The sequence below is a fragment of the Capronia epimyces genome (genome assembly GCF_000585565.1).
Source record: "Capronia epimyces CBS 606.96 chromosome Unknown aczIQ-supercont1.10, whole genome shotgun sequence".
Classification (NCBI taxonomy): domain Eukaryota; kingdom Fungi; phylum Ascomycota; class Eurotiomycetes; order Chaetothyriales; family Herpotrichiellaceae; genus Capronia; species Capronia epimyces.
Window position 1 is genome coordinate 721,807 of NW_006912913.1, and position 25,384 is coordinate 747,190.

The window sequence follows — 25,384 nt, forward strand, 5'->3', positions numbered from 1 at the left end:
ATAAGTCAGCCCCCTAAGCCTCTTAGCCCTTATGTACTCCGTAGACCATACTGACTTTGGTGCCTCGCTAGGCTTAAGACTAAATTGCCCATGTGCTTACGCCTCTCTACCACTCACTCTACCATCTCCATCAGCTTACGATATTAGGCCACTCGTGCCAGTGCTTTCGGACATTCTTCTACCTCCGTCCAGACAACAGCCGCCTCGCCTCCTCTCCTTCTGCCTCTTGGATTGTCGCTGATCCCATCTGTCTCCGACGAAACCCCTGTCCCGTGCAACCCCAGCCAAATAGACATCCGCACTCAACCTGATACCATGACGCAGTCCACCACCATTGGTTGTCCTGGCCGTGACGTGACACTGCAGCTAGGAACAACTCATATGTTGATCGGGTCATCTGCAAGGTGGGATGGTCAAAGAATCCACATACATACTGTTACCCACGGGGTCAGAATGCGGGATCAGAGCTTCCTAAGCCCTTTATCTTGACCCCGGACTCCCACCGCCTTGACATTTCTACTTTTCTTAGATCGTTGGGGTGAGTATACAAGTCACAACCTCCCTCCAACTTCCTTGCCTTGAATTGAACCCAGTGGCGATTCATCTCACCGCCGAGTCTCCGACGCCCACGCTGACACATCCTGTGTACCGGCGTTGCAATGGATGTAAAGTCATCCGTTGAGAAGCCAGAGGATGTACAAAACGAATTTGAGACCGGCAGCCAAGTCATTCCCATCGACAAGGCTGTATCGACTCCGTCTTCGAGTGATGACGCTCACACCAAGGCTTTGACCCGGAAGCTACTCTTTAAGCTCGATAGCAGGTAAGCACTTGACTGTTGGAGACGACCTATCTAATTGAATGGGCCTCACCCAATTAGAATCCTCCCTGTCCTTGCTCTCCTCTTTCTCTGCTCATTTCTAGACCGGACCAACGTCGGGAATGCCAAAATCCTGGGCCTGCAAAAGGATGTTGGTCTCAGCGACAGTCACTACGCCAACGGGTTGGCCATCTTCTTTGCCTTCTACATTGCCGCAGAATTGCCCAGCAATTTGGTGCTTAAGAAGGCGAGTCCGAGGATCTGGCTGGCATTTTTGACTGCCGTCTGGGGTATCATCGGAATGTGTCTCGGTTTCGTCAAGAATTATGGAGGATTCCTCGCCGTCAGAGCATTCCTGGGTCTTGCAGAAGGCGGCTTACTCCCTGGCATGGTTCTCTATCTGTCAGGGATATACACTCGAGGTGAACTGGCTCTAAGAATCGGTCTCTTCTACACCTCGGCGTCTCTGGCGGGTGCATTCGGCGGCCTTCTGGCCCGTGGTCTTTCGGCCATCGGACCCCGCGGTGGTCTGGACGCTGGCTGGCGTTGGATCATGGTGATTGAGGGGTTACTGACGTTTGTTGCCGGTGTTGTGGCATACTTCTTGCTCCCCAACAATGTGGCAACTGCATGGTTCCTAGATCCCGAGGAACGAGAACTGGCGGCAAAACGGCTTCATATTGACACCTTAGCACACCTACCAGATGGCCATCACAGTGAAGGGACGGAAAAGTTTCGCTGGTCAGAAGTTGGCCGAGGAGCTCTCAACATTCAATTATGGCTGACGGCGACTGCGTACTTTTCCATCTTGTCGGGCTTGTACTCCTTTGGCCTTTTCCTGCCCACCATCATCAAGGGTCTGGGGTATACTGCAAATGAGGCTCAACTGTGGACGGTTATCCCATATGCCGTGGCGGCAGTCATCACCGTTGCCGTGGCATTTGCTTCGGATTATCTGAAACTCAGAGGAGTGGTTATGCTCTGCGTCCTGCCTCTGGCCATCATCGGGTATGCGGCCATCGCCAACGTGAAGGAACACGACAACAGCGCCAAGTATGGCATGACCTTTCTGATGGCAACGGGCCTTTACGCCAGTGTCCCTCCTGTGCTTGTCTGGAATTCCAATAACTCGGCGGGACATTACAAACGGTCGTCGACTTCTGCCCTCCAGCTTTCGGTCGCCAACGCAGGTGGCTTTGTGAGTGCCTTCATTTATCAATCTTCTGAAGCGCCTCAATACCACAGGTCCCATACCATCATCCTGGGTCTGTTGGTTTATGCGTGGTTCGCGTAAGTTGTGCATGCCTTCTGTCCGCCCACTGATTTGACCGTGCCAGGATCCTGCTCAATGTTCTTTATTGCTCCAGGGTTAATCGCGATAAAGCGAACGGAAAATACGACAAGTATATTGGATACGGAGACGATCGAGATCCTGAGTTCAAGATGATGCTGTGAGAGAGATAGGAATTTTGCTTCTGTACGGTGGATTCGGTACGGGTGCTCTCGAGGGAGTCTTGGGTCTCAGATTATAGTAATGGCCATGGTACAATGGGCGGTCAGAACGAGAGGGGAATCCTCTTCAGCTGCGCCTTGAACCTGGGAGAGACATACGTATGAACATGGATTGCCGATTGGTGCACTGCGCGGGGTATCACAGGTACAGAGTAGATGAAGCAGCACCCACCTTGTCACACCAGAATCAGTCTTGTGTTCAGGATGTGCTGGACCTGTATCTTGTCTCACTTGTCACCGGGTGCTCTCTGAGGAAACTGAACTCAAGAAGAGATCCAACCGCGCTTTCCTCCCTTTATTCCTCATCCTGCAAGTGCCAGACCAGTTATTGACCGCGGACACTACAGTCTCACCAAAGAGCCTCACCAAGGAGCCTCAAGCAAGAAGCCAAACATGTCTTCCTCTCACCCTCCCAATGCCAACCAACTGGCCACCTCCCTACCCGGCTTAACTACTCACATCACTGGCCACGACCCCGCCACAGGCAAGGCCATCGTCCATGAGTCCCGAGATGGAAACTGGAGCAGCTACGATGACAATCTGATGGCCTTCAACGTCATCTACTCGACCTCCGAGTTCCCCGCCAACCTCAACAATGATCGAGACCTCAAGCTTCACGACCAAGTGGTAGCAAGCGGCAATTTGGGCCTGGTGAACCCGCATGGCACCGTCTGCCGAGTGGTCGACATGGCCCCGGGCTTTCAATGCATTATGCACCGGACGCAGAGCCTCGACTACGGCATTGTGCTGGAAGGGACCATCGAATTGTCGCTGGACAGTGGGGAGACGAAGCTCATGCAAAGAGGAGATGTGGCGGTCCAAAGGGCCACAATGCACGCGTGGAAGAATACAAGCGACACGGAGTGGGCTCGGATGATATTCGTGCTTCAGGATTGCGAGAAGCTGGAGATCGCCGGCACGGTGCTGAAGGAGGACCTGGGCAGGGGAGTGCAAGGCCTGCCGCCAAGTGGGAATGACTTGTAGGCATTAGGTCTTAGAAATATCGAGGGCACGCCGGCAGGGGTGTGTTCGTGGTCATAAACATCACTGGCACCCCCTCTGCAGCTAAGAATGGGAACTGACTCGATGAGCATAAGGAATGCGTCTTGCTCACCGGTGGATGGGGGATGGGGATGGGTGCCGAAACAGACAATGTGCAACTGTGCATATTCTGTAGAGACCTTATGGTATCTTATGATCAGACGTTACACCAACAGCTGGCAAAGCAGATTCAGACAGTGCAGACTCCAGAGTATCCATACAGTATTCATCATCATCAGCACCACTCCGGGCAGATCGTACGCGGCCCCTGAATCCACTGTGGCTTCATGCCCCATGCTTGGTGGATGCTGTCGCACCCGCAATCGGCGGCCGGTGCGGCTGTCGCTGTCCTTCATTCAGCTTGTTGACAGTTGACAGTTGGTCTGTTGTTTGCCAAGGGACAAGGATCCCTGTTTTTCCAGTTTTTGGCGATAAGGGTCCGGGGTCTGTGAGTTCAAAGTTCCCCGAGGCATCAGAAAACGCAGCTTCAGCACCCAACAGCCAGATCTCTTGCAAGGCGCAGGCGCAGGCGCAGCTCCAGCTCTTTCAATCTCTTGTACATATTGTCCTTTGCAGTCTTGTATCTACTTGGTGCGCCTTGCACAAACTTGACTTTGTCCCGTACAACCCTAATCTTCGCTCCCGCCGCCGAGACAACCTAACGCCACGACAAGACCGGTGTTCCACCTGCTTGCCATCCTCACTGCTCCTGTCGAACCTCCTTAGCTCGTGTCCTCGGTGCACGAGACTTAGTCTGCAAACGCTGGAAAAACACATACGAGACGATGCGCCGGGGCTGCAGCCACCTGCCTCGTGACAATGGCATGGCAAAGGAGCTCATCGTCGGGCCTACATACTGGTACTTCCACGGCACGAGTACGGGGCCGAGGCGAGTCCGATGTCGAAAAGGAAGCCTTTTTCCGATCACGAAGCAGCGAAGACGACAATAGCTATGCGATCTCTGACGACGACGACGATGACGATGATCAACAATCTGCCGCATCCTCACGACGCACCTCTTCCTACAAACCGATGCCGATACACACGGCCTATGCTTCAAAGAGGTCATCCTCGCCTTCATATCTGGGAAGAATGCCGCGATCGATTATGCGCTGGCTCTGTTTGGGTCTTGCCGCCACATTACTCATATTCATCTTCTCACTGGTTCGATTAAGTTGGAACGCAGACAAGGAGGTGAAAGTCGCCATCGAACAAGCCAAAGTGGCACCCAAGCCTCCACCGTGGGAGAGTTTTCCCTTCCTCCAGAGATACTACGGTGGACTTCGGTCTTTGGTTCCTGCCAAGTCGAATGATCCTGAATACCCTCGAAATGACGACGAAATGCCCACTGACAGCTTCAGCATAGATGAAGAGGTTAAGAAAGAAGAGGACGAAAAGAAGCAGAAGGAGCAACAGCAGGAGGAAGAGAGGAGGCAAAAGGAGCAGGAGCAAGAGCAAGAGAAGAAACCTAGCAAACGGAGTAAACGGTCTGTTCAAGCCAGCAACAGATTCGATCCCTACCCAAACTACACATCTACAGAATACACTGCGAAATTCGGCGAGAAGGTCGATTGCTATCTGGACGCCAAAAACACGGTGTCTATTCCAAGCGTTCGAGTCTACGAAGGCATTCCGAGAGGATTCCCCGACAATGTCATGGGGTCTGCCGAACAGCTAGGCCTGAGAACCGACATTTGCTACGATCGGTTCGGTCGGTTAGGACCGTATGGTTTGGGATACAGCATCAACCGCGGCGGCAGTGGTGCGCAACAAGAAGGCGAAAGAGAGGGGGCCGACCTGGTCTGGGAAGACAGCCCGGAAGTGGACTGGCGGAAAGTTCAATGGGCCGACGCTCAACAAAGATGTGTCGCCGCGAATCAACATCGATTCAAAGAGCTGCCGGAACCTCGAGTGGAAAAGTTCAGGGCAATGCAAGTCGGAGCCATCTCAAACAAAGACAACTCCCTTGACTCCAAGGCCACATCTGTCAAACAAGATGAAAAGCCAAAAGGCGGCTCAGAGAAGCTACCTAGGACAGCGGTTGTGATTCGGACTTGGTGGGACTATCCATATACCATCGAAGATAAGATGTACCTTCGATCTCTCATCTCGGAGTTGAGCATGTTGAGTGGGGGAGAGTACGTGGTACACTTTCTCATCCAAGTCAAGAGCGACGACGCCCCCGTATGGTCTGACGACGAAACCTACGAGCGAGTTCTCCGAGATTCATTACCTGAAGAGTTCCGCGGTATGGGTACACTTTGGTCGGAACGCCAAATGCTGCTCATGTACGGCGGCCTGGAAGAAACTTGGATGCGAGATCTGCCTGTTCACGGCGTGTACCGTAGCACGTTCATGCCCATGCAATACTTTGCCTACCAACATCCCGAATACGACTTTTTCTGGAACTGGGAGATGGACATCCGCAGCACGCACCACTGGTATCATTTCTTCGACCGCGTGTCCCAATGGGCCAAAGCTCAGCCCCGCAAGCTCCTGTGGGAGCGCAACAGCAGATTCTACATTCCCTCGGAGCATGGGACATGGGATGACTTTAGTCATATGGTACGCATCCAGACGGAACAAGGCACCAACAGTGCCAGCAATCTATGGAGCAGTCTGAATCGGGCCAAAGATCAGAGCGGTTCCGTCCCCGTGGCGGGCGGAATGAGACAGCAGGGCGATACACCGATCTGGGGCCCCGAACGTCCCTTGGACGACGACGTGGCGTTTGACGGCGACCCTATGCCGCCCACATCATTCGACAAGGACAAATATACATGGGGGGTGGGCGAAGAGGCAGACCTGATCGTGTTCAACCCGCTCTTCGACCCGGACGGCACGACGTGGCTTCTGAAGGACGACACCACAGGGTACAACATCACGCGGGGGCGGCCTCCGCGACGCACGGCCATCATCACGGCCAGCCGACTCAGCCGCAGGCTTTTGACAACGATGCACCGCGAAACCGCGCTCAAGAAGCACACCATGTTCAGCGAAATGTGGCCGGCCAGCTGCGCCTTGCACCATGGCCTGAAAGCCGTCTACGCCCCGCACCCGGAGTACATTGACCGCAAGTGGCCCACGAACTACCTCCAGGCCGTGTTCAACGGCGGCCGCAACGGCGCCACGGGCGGCGCCCGCACCAGCGTCTTTGGAGATCGCGAGCACAATTTCCGCGGCACAACCTGGTACTACAACGCCGGCTTCCCCGAGGTCCTGTGGCACCGCTGGCTCGGCATGAAATTCAACAATGACGGCGGCGAGCAGGACGAGGTGGCAGGCGAAGGCAGAATGTGCTTGCCCGGCATGCTTCTCCATCCCATCAAGAGGGTCAATTTGATCCAGGAGGGGAGGAGGGCCGATCAATCTTGAGGCATGACGAACTCGAATAAACGGGGGTGTTATATTTTTTTTTCTTCCCCCTTTTCCTTTGAAAAGCGACAATGCGACAGCGAATGTGACAGCGAATGCGACTGCGACAATGCAATATTGCAATATCGACTACATGATAGTGAGATGTAGTGCTGGCTGCTAGGTGCTAGGTGCGAAGTGTGAGGTTCTTCTAGGATGTTAGATGCAGGACTAAGGTTGTTTGTCCATAATGATATTGTACGCAGTATAGTAAACGAATACAGTACTACTGAACATCAGTCAAGACATTACCTAACCTACCTTAGGTACCTAAATGTGGTGGTTGTAGAGGGAGCCTAAGCCCCGAGGCAAGGGCACATAAGGGTAATAAGTACTCCTGATGGAAGTGGAAGTAGAAGCAGAAGCAGAAGCAGAAGCAGATGCGGAAATAGAAGCAGAAGTAGAAATACTTTATAGACGAAAACAAAAGAGCCAGATTCGGTCGGGCCCAGCCAGTCCTCGGATCCCGAATCCCGGATCCCACTCCAGCCAACGGAATCAGGGGATCAAGGGACCGTGGCTTGATTATGAAAATGTATTTTGGACAAGAGGACCGATCCTAGTATGAAGTACGAAGCGGCAAAAATACGCTCAGGCTCAGGCTCAGGCTCAGCTGCAGCTCCCACTTCGCTCAGAAATGAATGATGCGACTCGCAAGATTAGCATGACATGTCGAACTTTGGGTTTCGGTCCGAGGTGAAGGAACCCCAGTACTTCTCGCTGGCTTTTTGGCCATTGTCGCCGATGGCGTCGGCCTTGTTGGGCTCGTCGAACGCCTCGAACCAGAAAAGGTCAACGCCCCAATCGAGCAGACCGCACACGGCGGATTGCCAGTACGTCTTCATGTTGTCGTCGCCGGCCTTTGCAGCGCCTGCGTCGGTGCCTCCGGTGCCTGGCCAGCCAGTCTCTGGAGAGGAGAAAATCAGTTCAACTGCCGTACACCGTACACCGTACACCGGGGTGGTCTGCCTTACCGCCGTTCATGAAGTGGATCTTGTCCAGGCTGCCAGTCACTTCTTGGACATGCGCAAGTGCTTGAGCCATGTCGTCGAAATACGTCTTTGTGGCGTTGCCGATCTCTTGATATTGCCAATACGCAAACCCGTTGGCAAGACTGTCCCAAATGTCGGATTAGCTATGCCCGAGCCCAGTAAGCTGGGTTCACGGTCTCGGTCTCTCACATTAAATCGATGCCGCTCGTGATGATAGAGTCCATGGTCCCGTTGGCCCAGCAGTTCCAGCTGTCGGCAGTCCCAATGGCGGTGTCTGGGTAGCTCTGTTTCACCTCTTGGATCCAGCCCGTGAGCTCTTCCGCGTTGTAGGTGCCTCGATACATGCCCTCTGAGCCAATCGTAATGCCGTAGAGAGTGTCGCCGAATGATGTTGGATCCGCTTTGTCAACCGCTGCCTTTTCCTTCTCATAAGCACCACCATCAGGCCTGCACGACACATGTTATCAGACCAAGCTCATTGCGGCAGCTTGTTTTGTCGTCCCGACTCACCACATGCCTAAAAGGACCTTGATGCCCGCCGATTTGGCCGCAGGGAGGATCTCAGAAGGTGTATTGCATGGATTGCCATATTGATCGGAAGAAGAGTAGGTTCGAACAATTTGGGCTTGGGTATTTCCTTGGATGGCCTTGAAATCGGCCTCGAAGTCGCTCTGCGTCTTGCAAGTGCCGTCAGGATTGGTGTTTCCCACGGCGAAGCCTAGAGTGCCTGCTGCCGACACTGCCAGCGGTGCGGCTGCAAGGGCCGTTGAAATAAAGGTGTGGTATCGCATGTTCGGCCGCGTTGAAGTAAGGAGGAGAAAAGAGGCTTCGTCGATTCGCAGGGTTTAGGGGTTTTAATGTCGCGGTTGATCCAGGGATAACAAAAGGGGTATCACGAAAAGAGTGCGTGGAAGAGAATGAATGACTGGGAAACGAGCAAGTGAGTGAGTGACTAAGTGACGACAACTTGAATGACTGAAGGAATGGTTGACTGGTAACGCGGAGAAGGCAGATAGACTCCGGGGACAAACACGAAGCCTGACTTGCTCATCGTTTGGCATTGGAAGCGTGACACCGACGCGCCGATGCCAGACCGTGCCGCTTTAACAGAGGTCGCGCGCCTCCCAGAATGGCCTCGGGTCGGCGAAATTTCACGGCCGACGAACTATAGGCTCAAGCGCAGGCTAATAGCAACCAGAGGGGAGAGATGGCAGCTCAGAATGATGCAAGAAGACCATGAACGGAGAGGGCCACTCAATTGCATGTATGAATGGGGGTAAGCTGGTCATGAACGGCGCCGTCCCGGTCGAGCAGCATTTTCATTTGGACGTTCCGGCTCAAACCCCGTTGTCTATCATCTCGTCGTATGCGTTCAGCGTGGTCTGGGCGCGGCGGTTGTATATGTCGGGCACGACGAGGGCAAAGTGCACGAGCTAGCCAAACACCAGGAACGAATACAAGGCCTTGTCCGTCTGGCAATTCATCCCCATTATCCGACACCCAGTTGGCCCGACTACAGCTGTGGCTTAATATGCTGTACATGTGCTAGGTCAGGAGCGCGAAGAAGCCGATACAGGGGACGTGACTTTGACAGGTTGAACAGGGGCGAGTGGAAGGCGCAGGTATATATGACGGCCAAGACAACGAGTGCCAGAAGCGACAAGAGAGATATTGCCAAGACCTGTTGAGAAGACCTGTTCGTCGGGACGGAGGTAAGGCATTCTGTTCACAGGTTACACGTGGATTCAAAGAGTCGATGTGAAAAACAAGGGAATTTGCAGCATGTGCATGGATTTTGTGGACACCACAGTGAATGACCGAGTGAGCACGCATACAAAGTCGATTGAAGACAGCTCCTTCATGGGACATTTCCCTTTCTGAACTCGTTTGGAAACTATAATGGAGTGTTCTACCATGACTAATGTTGAAGATTGAACCTTGAAATTTCCCTTTAGCTAATCCCTTCAGCCTCTTCTAATGAACGAACAGGGCAGATTCAAGCATACTTGGGTGAGGATTGTCACGAAATCCAGTGTCGCAGTCACAGTCGGGAGCTTCGGTTGCAGAGTCTGTCAGCTGAAAGGGATTCGGATGTTCGCAATGAAATCTACCGAACGAGCTATTTGCTTGTGGACTCTGAGTAAGGGCACCTTGTGGGACGACCATGTCGGCCTGGACTCGCGGCCCTTGCTTCGACAACTCGGTCGCCCCTCGGGTAACTACCCAGAACATGTCATTTTGCCGGTTTATCATTTTCCTGGAGGCTGAGATTGGAACCAGCTTCGTCTTCGGGAGCACGGCAAAGCTCAAGGCTGTTCTGCATGGAGTAACCATTTGCGACGCATGCGGTGGACAACATTGACACGACTTGGGCCCCGGAGAAACTCGTGTCGGCGCACGTGGAGATGCCCGACCTAGAGTGTCATGGAAATCTCTGCAGAGGAGACGAGGTTCCAAGGGAGGTTGGGAGGTTGCAATGGTGCAGTTCCAGCAAGCAGCCTTGCGAAGCTCGGCACGTTGATCTGATATCAATGCTGAATGGCCAATGCTCGACACGTGCTGCACTAGGATGGTTAACACACTAGCCTCCGCCGCCAACTCTCTAGCTTGCTTCTAGCTGGTCCACTTGGCTGCCTACGTCTATGTAAGCTCTGCCGTCTCCACAGCCAGAGGACCCTAAGACGCTAATTGAAGCTTGTTCCGGGCACGTCGGATTCGGTCAAGCCCCGCAATTTGGTCATCATTGAACATTACGCAAATGCACTAAACAACCACGAGAACAAGTCGAGCACCAGGGTTAGCACTATGGAACAGCATTGCAGCGACAAATCTCGTCCAAAGAAACAGACACGCGCCTGGCTGTCTCCTCTGGACGAAGAAGCCCCGTGTGTGCTACAAGATACCCTTCTCTCCCCCTGCTCGAAAGACCAGACCAGACCAGACCAGATCTTCTCATCCTTCCAGACCTTGATCCTCAGCGCAGGCACTTCCTACTCTCAAGTCCTTTGAGATGCTGAAAACCACTGGCTTTCTCCTGGCCGCGTGCCGCTTGGCTGCTGGCGCGGCTGTGTCATCAGCCTCAACCTCTGCCTCAACCTCTTACGCATCTCCTCCCGCAGTGTCGACGATTGAGCCCTCGGCCAGCCAGATCTCGGCTGCAGCTGCCACTGCGACTGCCCTTTCTTCGACGAGCAATGTGAAAGGCCTCGCGTTCAACCGGTTCTACCAGATCTGGCTTGAGAACATTGACTTCGCCAACGCCGCTGGAGACCCCAACCAAGCATGGCTGGCCGAGCAAGGCATCACGCTCAGCAACTACTGGGCAACCACCCACCCTTCGGAACCCAACTACTGCGCCGCAGCTGGTGGTGACAATTTCGGAATGGACAGTGACGACTTCCATGCCATCCCCGAAGACATCGCCACCGTCGTCGACCTCCTCGACACCAAAGGCATCTCGTGGGCGGAGTACCAGGAGCACATCCCATACGCCGGATTCCAAGGGTACAACTACTCCAACCAACACACGTTCCACGACGACTATGTGCGCAAGCACAACCCACTGGTTCTGTACCAGTCGGTCACCAACAACGACACCCGCTTGAAGCTGATCAAGGGATTCAACGACTTCGAGACGGATCTCAAGAACCAGAAGCTTCCGCAGTGGGCCTTCATCACGCCCAACATGACCAATGATGGCCATGACACCAACATCACCTACGCTTCCGTGTGGGAGCGCAACTGGCTCGAGCCCCTTCTCAAGGACGAGTACTTCATGAACGACACCCTGGTCCTCTTGACCTTTGACGAGAACGAAACCTACGGGATCGAGAACAAGATCTTTTCCATCCTGATCGGCGGTGCCGTGCCCAAGGAACTCCGCGGCACCACCGACGAGACCTACTACAACCACTACTCGACCATTGCCTCGGTGTCGCAGAACTGGGGTCTTCCATCGCTCGGGCGCTGGGACTGCTCGGCCAACGTGTTCGAGCTGGTCGCCAACAAGACCGGATTCAAGAACGCCGAGATCGACCTGAACGACAAAGGAGTCTTCTACAACGCGTCATACCCAGGCCCGCTGTCGGAGAAGAAGTACGTTTCAGACTGGCCCGTCCCGACCAACGCGTCCACTTGCGCCCATGGAAAGGGTGTTTTGAAGTCGGTCGTCGACTCCATCAAGGGCAAGGCTCCTACCTACAACTACAGCAGCCCGTTCCCTTACGACCCCGTCTCTGGTGTCGACGTGCCTCATAACACCACCAAGTCCCCTGGCATTTAGCCGCCTCGGTCGCGTCTTCCCGCCAGTGGCTGATCTTAAGGTCACGTTATGCTATGCATGACTAGTCCGTTGGGAAGGAAGAGGAAGAAGAGGAGGAAGGAGAAGTAATCATAAAAGCACCCAGACGAAGATTTTCATAGTACAGAACATCCACAGTCGGCTGAAAGTAGGTAGTTAGAGGACATATAACCAGTGCCCTCCCATCTGTAACTTTTCCTATTCTTTAAAGCGTTGTCGTTGTCGTTGTCCAAAACTGAGTAATAGTCCTTTTCCTCGCTCAGAAGCTGCGTAGCATTTTCCCAGGTCAAGCATGCTCTATAAGCTCCCGTACGTGCTACGCATATGGATTTGACCCTGGATGGAAGTCGTGCTACGCATCTGGAGTTGACCCTGGATGGAGGTTGTCCAGAGGCCCATCCATGCTCGGGGTACGTGATCAGAGCGTTGGACCTTGGGCAAGTTCAACATCTGCCTATTGCATTATTAGGTAGGTATCTATCCTGTCAAGTTCAAAATCTGCCTACTGCATTAGGTACCTACCTATCCTGTCAAGAGCTACAAGGAGACCATTTCATTACACTACACTGCAGGAAGGACTGGATGTTCTCAATGATTGCCAGAGGCTGTGGTACTGGATGGTCTCAATGATTGCCAAAGGTTTAGTGCACGAGGTACTGGATGATCTCAACGACTCCCAAGCTACTATATGTTTTAAGTTCATGTCTGGTTTTTCCCCTTGAACACGCCAAGTCACTGTGCCGTCAGACTGCTCCCACAAACTCCATTACTCCATGATACCCACCTGCAGTGAGAGGATTTATTCACATGTCTATAAATGTGTTGAACAACCTCACCACGGCCATTGCACAGCCGGCGGCTGCACCTCCCACCAGGACCATCTGGCCACCTCCTCCGAGGTCGGCTCGGACCGATGGCCAGCCTGACCAACCCTCGACTAAAGCGGTCTTGACGTATCCAAAAGCAAACAGGGCCAGGACCATGATGCTGATACTCCAGATCAGACCTTCGGTGACGTTGTGGGCGAAAAAGTAGGGAACTAAAGGCACAAAGCCACCGACAAAGTATCCCGTGGCGATGGTGATGGCACAGAGAAAGGCCCGACTGGCGGCGGGTTCGGGCGTGCCGTGCTCGAAGCGCATGAGGAAGTCAACCACGGTCTCGAGGCTGTTGGAGGTGATGAGTTGGTGTGTGAAGTCTTTGAGGGTGGATGGCGGGAGATGGTACGGGGCGAAAACCGACGAGATCTCTGAGGACAGGTCGCTGCTGCTGTGTCTGCCGTTCTCTAACACTTTGCTCTGTGTCGAGTGGTATGTGGCTCTGTAGGCTGCTTCTTCGCTCTTCGCACCCAGGTAGCCGCCCAGCCCCATGGAGATGGCACCGGCAATCAACTCGGCCAGGCCTCCGAACACCACCACTTTTGTGTTACCCAGCGCCGAAAGGCCTGCGGTGAGTGCGAACGGTACGGTCAGGCCGTCCGACAGCCCAATGATGGCGTCTGAGACAATGCGGGCATTGACTTGTCTTTCCTCTCTGGATGGAGCGGGTAGGAGCTCTTTCTCGCACACTGTGTCTTCGGAAGGCTGGCTGCTGGTCTCGGAACACGCACCCTCCTCGGCGATGGAGGACAGCCGTTTGGACTGGGCTGCTTTCTCTGCGTCGGCGGCCAGAGACGAGTATTTGGCCGGTCGGAAGAAATTCACCATGGCGGCCATGGAGTTGGCATCTTCGAAGCCGTCGTTCCACATCTTGAGGGGGCTTGGTTCTGATTCTAGCTAGAGGGCCTGGTGTTTGATGTTTGATGTTTGGGCTGGGAGGAAGTGCACAAGTGACTGGGGGGAATTGGGCGTTTTCGACGAAGAAGGAGAGGAGGAACAGCAGAATAATGGAGGGGGTGTGCTCGAGTGTACCAGATGCTCGCAATCTCTACAACAGCCAGCCTGCTCGAGCATATGCTATGCTGCAGCCATACCTACGCCATCCTTAGTCCTGGTGGGAACCCGCTTCCAGCATGGTTGAAAAGCAATGCCTTGGAGTGGCCGATGAACCGAGCGAGACATGCTTCGGCAAACCTATTGCAATCCTGCAGGACCCCAGTCCGTGACCCTCGTGGTATCAGAAGGATGCTGGCTTAAACCGGCAGCTTGAAGATTGTCCACGGCCTCATTCTGACCTGTCGATGAGCAACGTGTACCGCGGCGGGACGAGAAAAATCCACGCGGCTGGAGATGAGCGGGGGGTAGGCCAACAAAACCCCCAGCATAATAGCCGGAACGAGCGCTGATCCTCTGCAGGGACCCGCAGGAGAACGCAGGCTCACGCACCAAGCGTGCACGTTGCCAGTAAGCAGCAATTGTATAGAGCCTGATTGGCGAGGTGCCGTGGGGACGGTGGTGTTGCGACAAGCATCCCAAGCAAAGATGCAAAGAGACGGCTAAGCTTCCCGGTCCAGCGCCTGGCGGGCCTTGGCCCCGCTAACAAAGCTTGCGCGGGATTAACCAACGCTAGAGTGTTTAGCGTCAATTAGTCTATTTTAGTGTCCTTAGCTCACTTTCGGCTCTCTAACCTGCTCCGCGAGCATCGATCTGGTCCTCCGAGTCGCAAGCCACAATCCATCCTTGGTCGTTGTGTGTGCCTGGATCCGTTCCCGCTTCCTACCTGCCTACCTAGCTACCTACCCACTTGTCCGTCGACGATGATATCGCATCATCCACGACCTCCACCGAACTATTGCGGCCATGTTTCTTCGCGTGTCCCTCAATCCGCAAAGCCGGACAGCTGACCCTCGCAGGCCAGGCCGACTTCCGGCAGAAAAATAAACCGCTCGTGGGTCATGGGTCGTTGTATGGGTCAAGACGACAACCTCATGCAAGACTGTAGTGTCAAGGCAACGTGGTAGTGATGAGGAACACTCATTGGACAAAGATCCAGGAAGGTAAGAACAAACCGCGTGACGGCATTCCTGCGAAGCCGAAGAATACGGACGACAGCGCTACATGGTCGAACAGGACGAGGATGGGAGAAGTATAAAATCTTCTTGCTGGGATGGACGACTATCATGCATCTCCGAGTATTATTATCCAACCGTTGCAGCAGCAGAACGGAACAAGCTCTCTACGAACAAAATGGCCCGCCTCGCGTCTTTGGCTGCCGCCGTCGCGCTCATCTCCTCTGCCCTCGGCCTCCCATTGGAGTCAAGGGGCACGAAATGGAACGACCTCAGCTCCAAGATCACCCATGTGGTGTACCTCATGCTGGAGAACCATTCCTTCGACAACATTGCCGGGTACTGGGACTTCCACCCGGACATTGACAACCTGCGCAACCGCGATTTCTGCAATGAATTCACCAATCCCAACTGGACCATCTATGATGAGCCCATCATGATCTGCGCCGAGCCGTATGAAGCCGAAGTGCCTCTCAAAGACCCCGACCACAACTTCGCCGGCGTCAGCTACGAGATCTACCGCAAATGGGACCCGAGCAAGACCGATGTGCCCGACATGTCTGGCTTCATTGAGCGACAATCCGACAAGTACAACGCCACTCCAGGAGACAGTGCGTTTGTGATCCAGGCATATGATCCGGCCAAGTCCAACACACTCGCCACTTTGGCCGAGAACTATGCCTTCTGGGACTCATACCACGCCGAGCACCCTGGGCCTACCAACCCTAACCGAATGTTCGCCACCTCCGGGTCAACGTGCGGATACGTCGACAACACAGACAGCCAGGCTACCGGTTGGTTCTCCAACGTCACGGGCACGGAGTGCGCCACCTCGGTCTTCGAGGCGCTCAGCAAGAAGAACATCAGCTGGAAGAACTACTACGAGAGCGACATCATCGACTCGTACATCTACAAGTGGGTCCAGGACAACGCCATGGACCGCATCGTGCACGCGGACCAGTTCTACGAGGACCTCAAGAACAACAACCTGCCTCAGTTCTCCTACATCAACCCGGAATGCTGCACCGTCGACTCGATGCACCCGACCAGTAACATGGCCGCGGGTGAACTCATGATCAAGCATCTGTACGACGCGCTGCGAAACTCTGCCTACTGGGACAACGTGTAAGTGACCTCTGAAGCAATTTCATCCTGCTACTGTAGTTCTTCAGCCTTGGAAGGATAGCAAATGGCAAGCCAAGATGTGGCCAACCCCAACCCTTACTGACGCGGAAGGACAGTCTCCTGATCATCAACTTCGACGAGCACGGCGGCTTTGCCGACCACGTCCCTCCGCCCACAGGCATCCCGCCGCCCGAGGACGGCATCACCTTCGACGGGAAGTCCGATGGCCACAACGTCACCTACGACTTCACCCGCCTGGGCGTCCGCGTGCCGGCCTTGGCCATCTCTCCCTGGATCCAGCCTAACACGCTCATCCACGATGACGGCACCAGCTACGCCTCCAACTCGGCTTACACGCACACGTCGTTCCTGCACTTCCTGCAAGAGCTCTGGGGCCTCGAGGGCTTCAACAACCGCGTCCAATGGGCCAAGACGTTCGAACACATCTTCTCCGACACCCCACAGAAGGACGGCGGCCTGTCCAGTCTGCCCTCTCCGGTCTGGCACAGTGCCGCAGGCCAGCCAGAGCCGGAGGCATTCCCTCTTCTGAACCAGGACTATAGCTACTACGCCAACCTTGATTAGACGTCGAAAGAACATGACGGACTGCCAGGGAGGTCTGAGGAGCAACATGACGGCCTGGCTAGTGAGGTCTGGTTGGGAGGTAGGACGTTAGGACGGACGAAAGCAACAAGCAAAAGCAAAGATTGGGTTAAAAGTCATTTCGGCCCCTACCGAGTGTGCCGAGGACCATAATGAATACGAAGACTATCGACGATGATAGATGAAGCACAGTGCATGTTCTAATGCGTATAATCAAATACAAATTCAAATTCAAATTCAAATATCAAACATCAACAACTTCCACCCTCAGCCTGTCAAAGGTCGAAATCTTCCATGTTCTCTATCAAAGGGTCGCAGGGGGGGGGGGGGGAGAGCGCATGCTATATACGGTAGTTAGCATACCTAAACCAGCCTCCAGCCTTCTGGTTAAAGCACAAGGCTGGGAAATGGGAGTGCCTAAGTCAGTGCCTAAGTTTGACACACCCAGCCTGTGGAGGAAGAGGAAACCCCAGGAAAACGATGACCAGGAAAAGGGAAAGGGGAAAGGGAGAAGGGAACAGGAAGAAGGGAACAGGGAGAAGGGAACAGGGAGAAGGGAAAAGAATAAGACCCCCCATACAGTACAGCGATATCAAGAGGCCAAGGCCAAAGATGACTTACAGTAGTAGCGGTAGTAGTAGTACCTTATTGCCAGATGCAAGTGCAGGTGCAGGTGCATCTATTCGATGAATCAGACTGAAATGACTCGAAACACACTACAAAAGGGCCCCGGAATGTGTATGATGGAGATGGAAACAGTAATGGAAATGGAAATGGAAATGGGCCATGGCTCGTCCCCATCCCCATCCCATCCCCGCTGTTTCTTGTTCTTGTTTCTTGTTCTTGTTTCTTGTTCTTGTTTCTTGTTCTTGTTTCTTGTTCTTGTTCCTTGTTCTTGTTCCTTGTTCTTGTTTCTTGTTCTTGTTTCTTGTTCTTGTTTCTTGTTCCTGCATGAATGGACATGGACATGGACGGCGGCCGCCAAATCGCATATCGCATCAGTGGGACGGATGCTAAGCCCAGTAGTAGTATGCAGTATGTAGTATGTACCTAGCATGTAGTGTATATGTATAGTACTAAGACGACAATAGTCTCGACCGGTTGATGCAGCATGCATGCAGCGTGCATGACACCGCCGCCACTCCACTCCACCATGCATACTCAATAGGCGATTGAGTCTAGTTCGGCGCGGTGTCATGTATTATGTCTCGTCTTTCGTCTCCATCGTCGATCAAGTCACGGGTTGAGTCTGGTTGTCCCGTCGTTGATCATGTCACGGGTTGACTCTGGCCCAGACCTCCGATGCTCCGAGCACAGCACTGATCGAGCCAGCCACGCCGAGAGTAACAGGGTCCAGCGAGATCCATCCGACAGCCGAGGCGGGGATAAGCAGGTCACAGCCGTCGCTGACGATTTGCTTGTAGATGGCTCGACGCTTGTGGGCTTGGCTGGAACGGGATGTCCCGGGAGAGGATGAAGGAGGTCTCGAGGCTGATGTAGTGCTGGATGCTGGGGTAGTCTTCTCTTCTCTGCCGGATACTAGGGTGGTCTTCTCTTCTCTGCCGTGCTTGCCCCTGCCGTCGGGTTCAGTGGTAGGTGTCGGTGTGGAATCCGAGCCGAGTTGGAAAAGCTCATAGATGCCCAATATGACTGATACGGCGAGCGAGTAGGCCCAGAATTTCAACGCCTCGATTTGCACAGTGGGGCCCCATGAATATGATGTCAGGGACAAGGCGTTGGTCTAGAATCGTCCCGAGGAAGGGTGGTGTCAACTTGATGTTTCTCTGGTGCTTTTGTTCAAGGATACCCGTTCCTCGCATTGTATTGTATTGAATTGAATTGGGTAGGAAGCAAAACAAGGGATGAATTGGATTGGGCAGGGAGCAAAAAGGGGAGACCGGAGACTTACTATCGTAAACATTTCCAGGAAGAGATAAATGCCGAGGAAGGACCATTTGGACACCGAGAGCAGTACGCGGAAATTGTCTCCGGGATCTTCTGGAGTTTTCACTGTCGTTTTCGTTGCCGTTTCCGTTCCACCCTTGCCCTTGTCTTTGCCTTTTGGCTGCGTGCTTCCGAACGCCTGGTACTGAGCATTGGCTACGGTGAAGCAGTCGATCCATTTGAAGAGCCGGAAGTATCGACGTGCTGTTCCTCAGGCGTGTCAGTTGCCATTTCATCGTGTCCAAGTCCGACGGGCCGGTCAGGAGTTAAGTGAAATGAACGGCATGAGAAGTGAGAATTGAGAAATGGAACGGATTGGAGTGACAGCAGTATATGCGTAGCTTGGATTGGACGGGACAAAGAGGGATGGTCGGCATGGTGGGTGCTGGTGCTGGTGCTGGTGCTGGTGCTTACCAAGGGCAAACTGGTTTTTCGCCGTCGTCCATTGCGCAAGATCGACGAACGTGGGGGAGGAATCGCCAATGCTCTCGCCGATCTGCGAGACCGACTGTAGCAGTTTGAGGGTTTTCTCAATGCCGCCTGACAGTAGAGGAGTGGGCGTGTTAGTCTTTCCCTTCATTCCTGAGACTGTGATTGTGCAGTAGGGAAGGGTCGAGGGAACGTTAGGCTCACCGGACTCATTTGTAAATTTGGCTATTGAACGAAGCATGTTGATGATTCAAAAAATGCTGTCCAGATAGAATAGCATAGAATATAGAATATGATTGGACGCTTCGTGGACGTCAGGATGCCAAACGGGAGGTCTTGTAGATGGCGATGGCAAGACGTGCAAGGTCGGTCTGAGAAAGGGGCTTGTTCTGCTTACACTCCGGAGTAAGCCACTGGCGATATCACGGGCGTGAGCCTCCGTACCGATCTTTGGAGTTAGGAGGATGGAGGACGGAGTACGCAGTATATTCTGCGGTACCTCCATAAGCAATGTTAAGGTACTAGATAATAGTAATAGCTAATAATAGCTGGTTTCCCCCTTATCAGTATTGAGTAAATCGGCGGACATCCCCTGAACAAGGCTAGGGCTCGTTAAAGCAGCGAGACCGTTGAACTTCTATTTCACGTGACCTCGCGCCGCTTTTGGGCAGGCTAGCTCGCGCGGCTTAGGCGGCCGGGCCAACTTGCGACCCAACCCAGGTGTGGTTAGATATCCGCAAGGACTGTCACATGCCTGTTTCTCCCTCGTCCTGAATGAGACATCAGCAAGGAAATGATAACATCATTTCCCGAAGGCCAGCATATCTCAGCATCAAAGTGTCATTTCTTTGCGGACCTATGTAGTTGTCCGAAGCTCCCCTTCATCGCCGCTGGCGCAGAGGCAGCGCATCCGACGACTTTGCTCATTGCCTTCAGCTCAGTCATACTTGCTGTCTCGATTCTAAAGTCCGCTACCGATTCCTCTGCAATATGGAGGGACACGATGAAGCCTCTATTTTCAGATCCCTCGATCGGCCGCAGCCTTCGTTAGTTCCTACTTTCAAGGTTCACTGACGATTCGTTGTTCCTCCCAACTACAGGCCGCTGGCTCTGGAACGAGCCCCCAAAATTACAACAACATACCATAAGATTCGATGTGAAAGCTCTGAAGCTTGTGGTCGCAAAGACGGCCGGATTGGAAGGACAATCTGGTAGAGTTAAAGTCAAAAAGCTTGCCGAAGGAGCCTCAAACAAAGTGACGACTGCTACAGTTGGTCGGCGGCGGTTTGTCGTCAAGGTTCCTGATCCTCTCGTTCCACGACGCTTAGTTACGGCAAGTGAGGTAGCAACCCTGGAGTTTGTAAGAGCTGAGTTGAATCTGCCGGTTCCAAAAGTATTGGCTTGGAGCGACAGCAATGACAACACAGTTGGATGTGAATAAATGATTCTAGAAGAAGCTGTGGGAGCAGATCTCAAAACCACATGGCCCCGCCTAAGCGTCAAGCAGAGAATAGGCGTTGTGGATCAAATTATTACGATCCAAGAGCGTCTTCTTGAAGCCAGCAAACGCTTTCAGGTTTACGGCAGTCTCTACTTCACCGAGGACGGTGCGAAATTCAATTTTCGCCGGCAGATTGAAGTCTCAACAGCAAGTTCTTCGAAATTCATTATAGGCCCGTTGGCACACAGACATTTCATGGAAACAGTACTGTGGGAATCGGACCTCGACTCCGGTCCTTGTAAGTTCCTAATTCACACAAGCGATGGGCTTCATGCTTACTCCATCAAAGGGCATACTCCAAACGACTATATCGATTCTCTCGCACGTTCATCTCTATTGCAAATTAGAAGTCGCGCCCACAAAGAGACAGCTATTATCACCAGCCGACCATTTTCTTTTCCAGTTAAGCCGGTTAGCGACCTGTCAAACGCAGCTGTATGCCAAATGCTGCAACTGGTTCGCACAGTCACGCCACACATCGTTCCTCTGTCCCCTGATCACTGTCTGCCGCTGCTATGGCACCGAGACCTTCATGATGGGAATATTTTTGTTTCCGACGAAGGAAAAGTGACCAGTATCATTGATTGGCAAGATGCGAATATCTTGCCTTTGTTTCTCACGATACGAAAACCGCAGTTTTTGGATTTGGCCGATGATACTCAGTTGTTTGAGTTACCCAAGGACCTAAAGGAAATGTCTCTCTCTGTGAGATCCGAGACTTGGGAAAGGTTCAGTAAGACAATGCTACAGGGGTACTATCTATCGCATTTCAGGGAAAACATACCCGCTGTGGCTGCAGTTTTCGACGATAAGCAGACTTACCCGATACTAAAACAGATTGGAACTTACGCGCAAACCTCCGATGGTCACGATTCCAATGCACTTATGCTCAGAAACACATTACTTCGAATCCAGTAGAATTGGACGAGGCTTACTGAAAATGATCAAATTGAGTCTGCTCCTTCATGTCCCATCGACTTTAGTCATGACGATCTAGAAAATCACTACGAGGATGCACGAAGGCTCAATAGATTTCGTGATATTCTTGAAGCCAGCGATATATCTGCCACATTTCCTCTGGAGGGGGGGGTGCCGGTTGACTTATTTAATGAATGGAAGAGCGGTCTTAGGAACGTCATCAGGGAGGTCATGGAGTCCCTGGAGGATCAGAGAGAACGTGAAGAGTTTCAGGCAAGACTTTGTTCATGGAATCTGACTGACTGACTACCGATACACGGATTGTGCCCAATTTAGAGAAAGGGGAACTTTGTGGGCCATTACATCAAGTAGAATCGTTGGCTATAAACTATAGGCGGGTGCCGGGAATACACCAAACTCCACTGTGGTCAGTCACGTGCAGGAGCTTCAGATTAAAGCGGCGAGACTTAGGGTCATGGTCAAGTCCCAGTCGTAATCCGTGTTTCTGCTCACATTGAGCAACGTTCCAGCACCAAACACCACACACGTCCTCTCGACCGCCCACACCAGCATCAGCATGTCGGTGCTCTCGCGCCTCCTCGTCCTCGTCGGGCTGTTGTCTCTATTCCATGCGTAAGTCCAAGTTTCCTCTCGTCCCGACCGAACAAAAGCAAGCACTAACAACATATTCTAGCGCATATTCCGCCCACGAGTTCTCCGTCCTGTCGACCAAATATCACAAGAATGCCCCTCTGCCACTCGACATCAAGCTGGAGACGCTCGTATCGGTATTCCTGGCATGCTTAGGTCTGGTCTGGGGCTCGGAACCATTAAAACCCGTCGGCTGGAACGAATGGGCGGGGGAACTTGAAAGAGACGGCGGAGCGAACCCATTTAAAAGTCTGGAGGAGCGCGTCAACTTTGTGGACATCAGGGCGCAGCGGAGAGAGTTTGCGACTTGGGCCAGGCAGCAGGGACCGGCGTCGACGAGGTAGGACGGGGTGTGTTGGAGGAGTTAACATGCTGTAATGGTGGGTTGGAGGAGTTAACATGCTGTAATGTCAATGGAACCAACCTTGGCCAGCTCGACCACAACCGCAACGGATAGAGACTCGGATCGACGGTCAAAGTTCCATGTCGCGATCATATATATACGGCATGAGCAAAAGATGACCTTCGCCGACCGACTCTCTCCTCTCTCCTCGCCTTTGTCGGATCTGGTCGAGCGGATTTCCATCGTCTACGGTTATCCTGGAGAGCGGTCCACAGGTCCCAGATGCCAGACGAAGAACCTGTCTGTGCAAGGCTAGCAGGACAGAATTGTCGCCAAACTCAACGTCACCGGCCAGCGGGCGGATCGGAGCGCTCGACCGGCACGAACTTCAATGCTAGAGTCGGTCAATCCAAGAAAACAAAGCCTCAAAACCTGAAGTCTAAACAAAGTCAAGGCTTGCGCTCATGGAGTTGGCAGCCATTTACATGTACAAAACGACACTCGACGGTACGGCAGGAAACATGTAGCAGAACAAGAGGAGTTTTCCGAATCCAACCATGTGTAGGATTTCCACCCGCAGGCCTCGAACAGGCTGGGGAGCTCGAACTATTCTAAAACTAAAACTAATGGTCATCAGCCGGAGCACTTCCGCGCTTGATGACAAGATACATTGCGATGTATCCGTACTGTTTTGTCCCTTCCAAAGGAATTTCCTGCGCCATTTTGCCCCTGGTTTCGTTATCCCATCCAAATCCGCGTTCCCAAATCCCATTGTGCTCCAAATGCATCAAGGCATCACTTTCTCAAATCATACTCATATCATATGCCAGTCGTAATGCGAACGAGGGGCCGAAAAGGAAAACCCTCCCCCAAAAAGTCCACTCACACATGCTTCCCTAAGCCAGAATTAGTCCATACACCCATGCTTCCCAAGCCAGAATCAGTCCATTCACACGTGCTTCCCCAAGCCGGAATTTGGTCTGGTCTGGACATGGTGGTCGACTCTCGAGATCTCGGTATGTCATGCCATGCCAAGCCATGTCGCTTACAGCAGAGAGAAACAGAGGCCGATGATCACAGCAGAGAGAAACACAGGCCGAGGATGACCAAGCTGACTCCCGCCCCGGCGACTTTATTCGCCACCGCACCACCCGTGGACTGAGCGAACGTTGCAGTTGCGCTCGCCGTCCCCGTCTGGCCTTCTTGACTCACAGACCCGGCAGCTGTTCCGACGGTGCTGGTGGCAAGCGTCGTAGGCTCGGCGGTGGTCAGAAGAGTCGACGCGGACGCCGATGCTGATGCCGACGCCGATGCCCAGATGTTGGAGCTAGAGCTGTTGGCGTACACGTACCCGGAGTAGCTGGGCAGGGTGGGCGAGACGGGCTGGCTGGTCACGACGTCGGGCTGGCTCGTCACGACCTCTGGCTGGCTGGTCACAACGGACGGCATGCCGGTCACGACGCCCAGCGAGTTGGTCTGGCTCGTGTAGATGGTGAAGGGGTTGTCGTATGACGCCGTAGGATCCGAGGGAAGCGAGCTTGACGAAGCGGAAGCGTCCCCTTGGATCTGCCCGTCGGGGATTTGGGAGATGGCTGTCAGCGTTGATGGGGATGCGGATGCCGACTGGAGAAGTAGTCCGTATAGGATGAGGGAGAGCGAGGACAGGGACAGGGACTGCATTATGTATGGACGTGGCTGTTTGGTCTGTACTGTAGATTGTGATGTGTTGTCTCGTGTGGTGACTCGGCTGAAGATTGATTGATTGATAGATAGATCTTTCGCTCCTTGTTTGGTTCGTTTGGTTGTGTTGGGTTGGGTTGGTCTCTCTTCTGTCTTCGTACAAAGAGGGAGGGCCTCCTTTTTTTTTTTTCGAGCGTCGCCTCTGTACTCCGTACGGAGTAGGGAGTAGTGAGTAGGGAGAAGGGAGTAGGGAGTACGGATAGTGCGCTCAGATATTCCCGTCTCTGCGGCGTTGATAGGTACAGAGATGAGATATGAGATATTGGTATGAGTACTCCGTATCTTGATACCTTATGTGTACCGGCAGAGGCAAGTAAATAATAGAGGTGATCAGGATGAATGGATGATATTCGACAGCGGCAGCAGAACCAAGAACAGTCAGTCTAACAGTCAGACTTTATGTGCACACAACCACATACATAGGTATTCCTATACCTATATACCTACGGAGTACGAATGTGTACCAACCCAACGCCCCCTTTCTATGTCGTACACCAGCCCCCATTCCGTTCCCGTTCCAGCCTCTCGAGGAAGAGGAATGCAAAATAACCGTTGGTTGGCGGGGCTACTTGCTACATAGTACATACCAACGGGGCAACCGACTGGTTACGTTGACTGTATGGGTAACTGCAGTTGGTTACGTTGACTGTGTATGGGCAACTGGGCAACTGGGCCACTGGCCAGCCAGCCATCCAGCCAGCCAGCCAGCCGCCCAGTTTACAACGGACTGGAACTGGAATTAGAAACTCACCTGTTGAAACTCGACGTGCGCGTCCAGAAAAAGAAAAAGAAAAACAAGGGGGCGGGGCGCGGCAGGGCAACGGGCAACGACTAATGGGCCAATGGGCAGGCTGGAAGGGGGGCTAGTTGCAGAATTGGTGGCTGGTTCGGGTTTAGTGGTGCTGGGGCGGGCTGGTTGGGCGACGAGCGACGAGCGACGGGCGATGGCTGGACCCGGCCTGACCTAAGCCTTAGCCCAGGTATGGACTTAGGGTTAGGGTTAGGGTTACGTATAAGCCCCTGCGATGCCTGCCCCTGCCCCTTGTTTCAGACCCTAGGGGCCAAGCCCAGTCCCCGACTTTTGGAGTATAGAGTACTCCGTAC

At 53.3% G+C, this 25,384-nt stretch overlaps 11 protein-coding genes across 11 annotated transcripts; 7 read left to right on the forward strand and 4 right to left on the reverse strand.

Moving 5' to 3' along the window:
• Positions 1 to 659: 659 nt before the first annotated feature.
• On the forward strand, positions 660 to 2,275 carry A1O3_09812 (uncharacterized protein; the record flags this gene model as incomplete). Its single annotated transcript, XM_007739905.1, has 3 exons — positions 660 to 823; positions 881 to 2,110; positions 2,158 to 2,275. 3 exons carry the CDS (start codon positions 660 to 662, stop codon positions 2,273 to 2,275), a joined length of 1,512 nt encoding a protein of 503 aa, XP_007738095.1.
• A 450-nt stretch (positions 2,276 to 2,725) lies between these two features.
• On the forward strand, positions 2,726 to 3,316 carry A1O3_09813 (uncharacterized protein; the record flags this gene model as incomplete). The annotated part of the gene is made up of 1 exon (XM_007739906.1): positions 2,726 to 3,316. The coding sequence occupies one exon, from the start codon at positions 2,726 to 2,728 to the stop codon at positions 3,314 to 3,316; it is 591 nt and encodes a 196-aa protein (XP_007738096.1).
• An 876-nt stretch (positions 3,317 to 4,192) lies between these two features.
• On the forward strand, positions 4,193 to 6,748 carry A1O3_09814 (uncharacterized protein; the record flags this gene model as incomplete). The annotated part of the gene is made up of 1 exon (XM_007739907.1): positions 4,193 to 6,748. One exon carries the CDS (start codon positions 4,193 to 4,195, stop codon positions 6,746 to 6,748), a length of 2,556 nt encoding a protein of 851 aa, XP_007738097.1.
• A 698-nt stretch (positions 6,749 to 7,446) lies between these two features.
• A1O3_09815 (uncharacterized protein) lies at positions 7,447 to 8,570 on the reverse strand (the record flags this gene model as incomplete). Its single annotated transcript, XM_007739908.1, has 4 exons — positions 7,447 to 7,694; positions 7,762 to 7,901; positions 7,969 to 8,226; positions 8,290 to 8,570. The coding sequence occupies 4 exons, from the start codon at positions 8,568 to 8,570 to the stop codon at positions 7,447 to 7,449; spliced, it is 927 nt and encodes a 308-aa protein (XP_007738098.1).
• A 2,219-nt stretch (positions 8,571 to 10,789) lies between these two features.
• A1O3_09816 (acid phosphatase) lies at positions 10,790 to 12,061 on the forward strand (the record flags this gene model as incomplete). The annotated part of the gene is made up of 1 exon (XM_007739909.1): positions 10,790 to 12,061. The coding sequence occupies one exon, from the start codon at positions 10,790 to 10,792 to the stop codon at positions 12,059 to 12,061; it is 1,272 nt and encodes a 423-aa protein (XP_007738099.1).
• Positions 12,062 to 12,882: 821 nt separating this feature from the next.
• On the reverse strand, positions 12,883 to 13,827 carry A1O3_09817 (uncharacterized protein; the record flags this gene model as incomplete). Its single annotated transcript, XM_007739910.1, has 1 exon — positions 12,883 to 13,827. One exon carries the CDS (start codon positions 13,825 to 13,827, stop codon positions 12,883 to 12,885), a length of 945 nt encoding a protein of 314 aa, XP_007738100.1.
• A 1,377-nt stretch (positions 13,828 to 15,204) lies between these two features.
• On the forward strand, positions 15,205 to 16,736 carry A1O3_09818 (uncharacterized protein; the record flags this gene model as incomplete). Its single annotated transcript, XM_007739911.1, has 2 exons — positions 15,205 to 16,151; positions 16,268 to 16,736. 2 exons carry the CDS (start codon positions 15,205 to 15,207, stop codon positions 16,734 to 16,736), a joined length of 1,416 nt encoding a protein of 471 aa, XP_007738101.1.
• Positions 16,737 to 18,027: 1,291 nt separating this feature from the next.
• Positions 18,028 to 19,278, reverse strand: A1O3_09819 (uncharacterized protein; the record flags this gene model as incomplete). The annotated part of the gene is made up of 3 exons (XM_007739912.1): positions 18,028 to 18,495; positions 18,664 to 18,902; positions 19,113 to 19,278. The coding sequence occupies 3 exons, from the start codon at positions 19,276 to 19,278 to the stop codon at positions 18,028 to 18,030; spliced, it is 873 nt and encodes a 290-aa protein (XP_007738102.1).
• Positions 19,279 to 20,187: 909 nt separating this feature from the next.
• Positions 20,188 to 21,273, forward strand: A1O3_09820 (uncharacterized protein; the record flags this gene model as incomplete). The annotated part of the gene is made up of 2 exons (XM_007739913.1): positions 20,188 to 20,866; positions 20,918 to 21,273. Coding segments are annotated over exons 1-2 (654 nt in total), but the record flags the coding sequence as incomplete, so codon positions are not given.
• An 850-nt stretch (positions 21,274 to 22,123) lies between these two features.
• Positions 22,124 to 22,541, forward strand: A1O3_09821 (uncharacterized protein; the record flags this gene model as incomplete). The annotated part of the gene is made up of 2 exons (XM_007739914.1): positions 22,124 to 22,179; positions 22,241 to 22,541. 2 exons carry the CDS (start codon positions 22,124 to 22,126, stop codon positions 22,539 to 22,541), a joined length of 357 nt encoding a protein of 118 aa, XP_007738104.1.
• Positions 22,542 to 23,614: 1,073 nt separating this feature from the next.
• A1O3_09822 (uncharacterized protein) lies at positions 23,615 to 24,220 on the reverse strand (the record flags this gene model as incomplete). Its single annotated transcript, XM_007739915.1, has 1 exon — positions 23,615 to 24,220. The coding sequence occupies one exon, from the start codon at positions 24,218 to 24,220 to the stop codon at positions 23,615 to 23,617; it is 606 nt and encodes a 201-aa protein (XP_007738105.1).
• Positions 24,221 to 25,384: the final 1,164 nt, after the last annotated feature.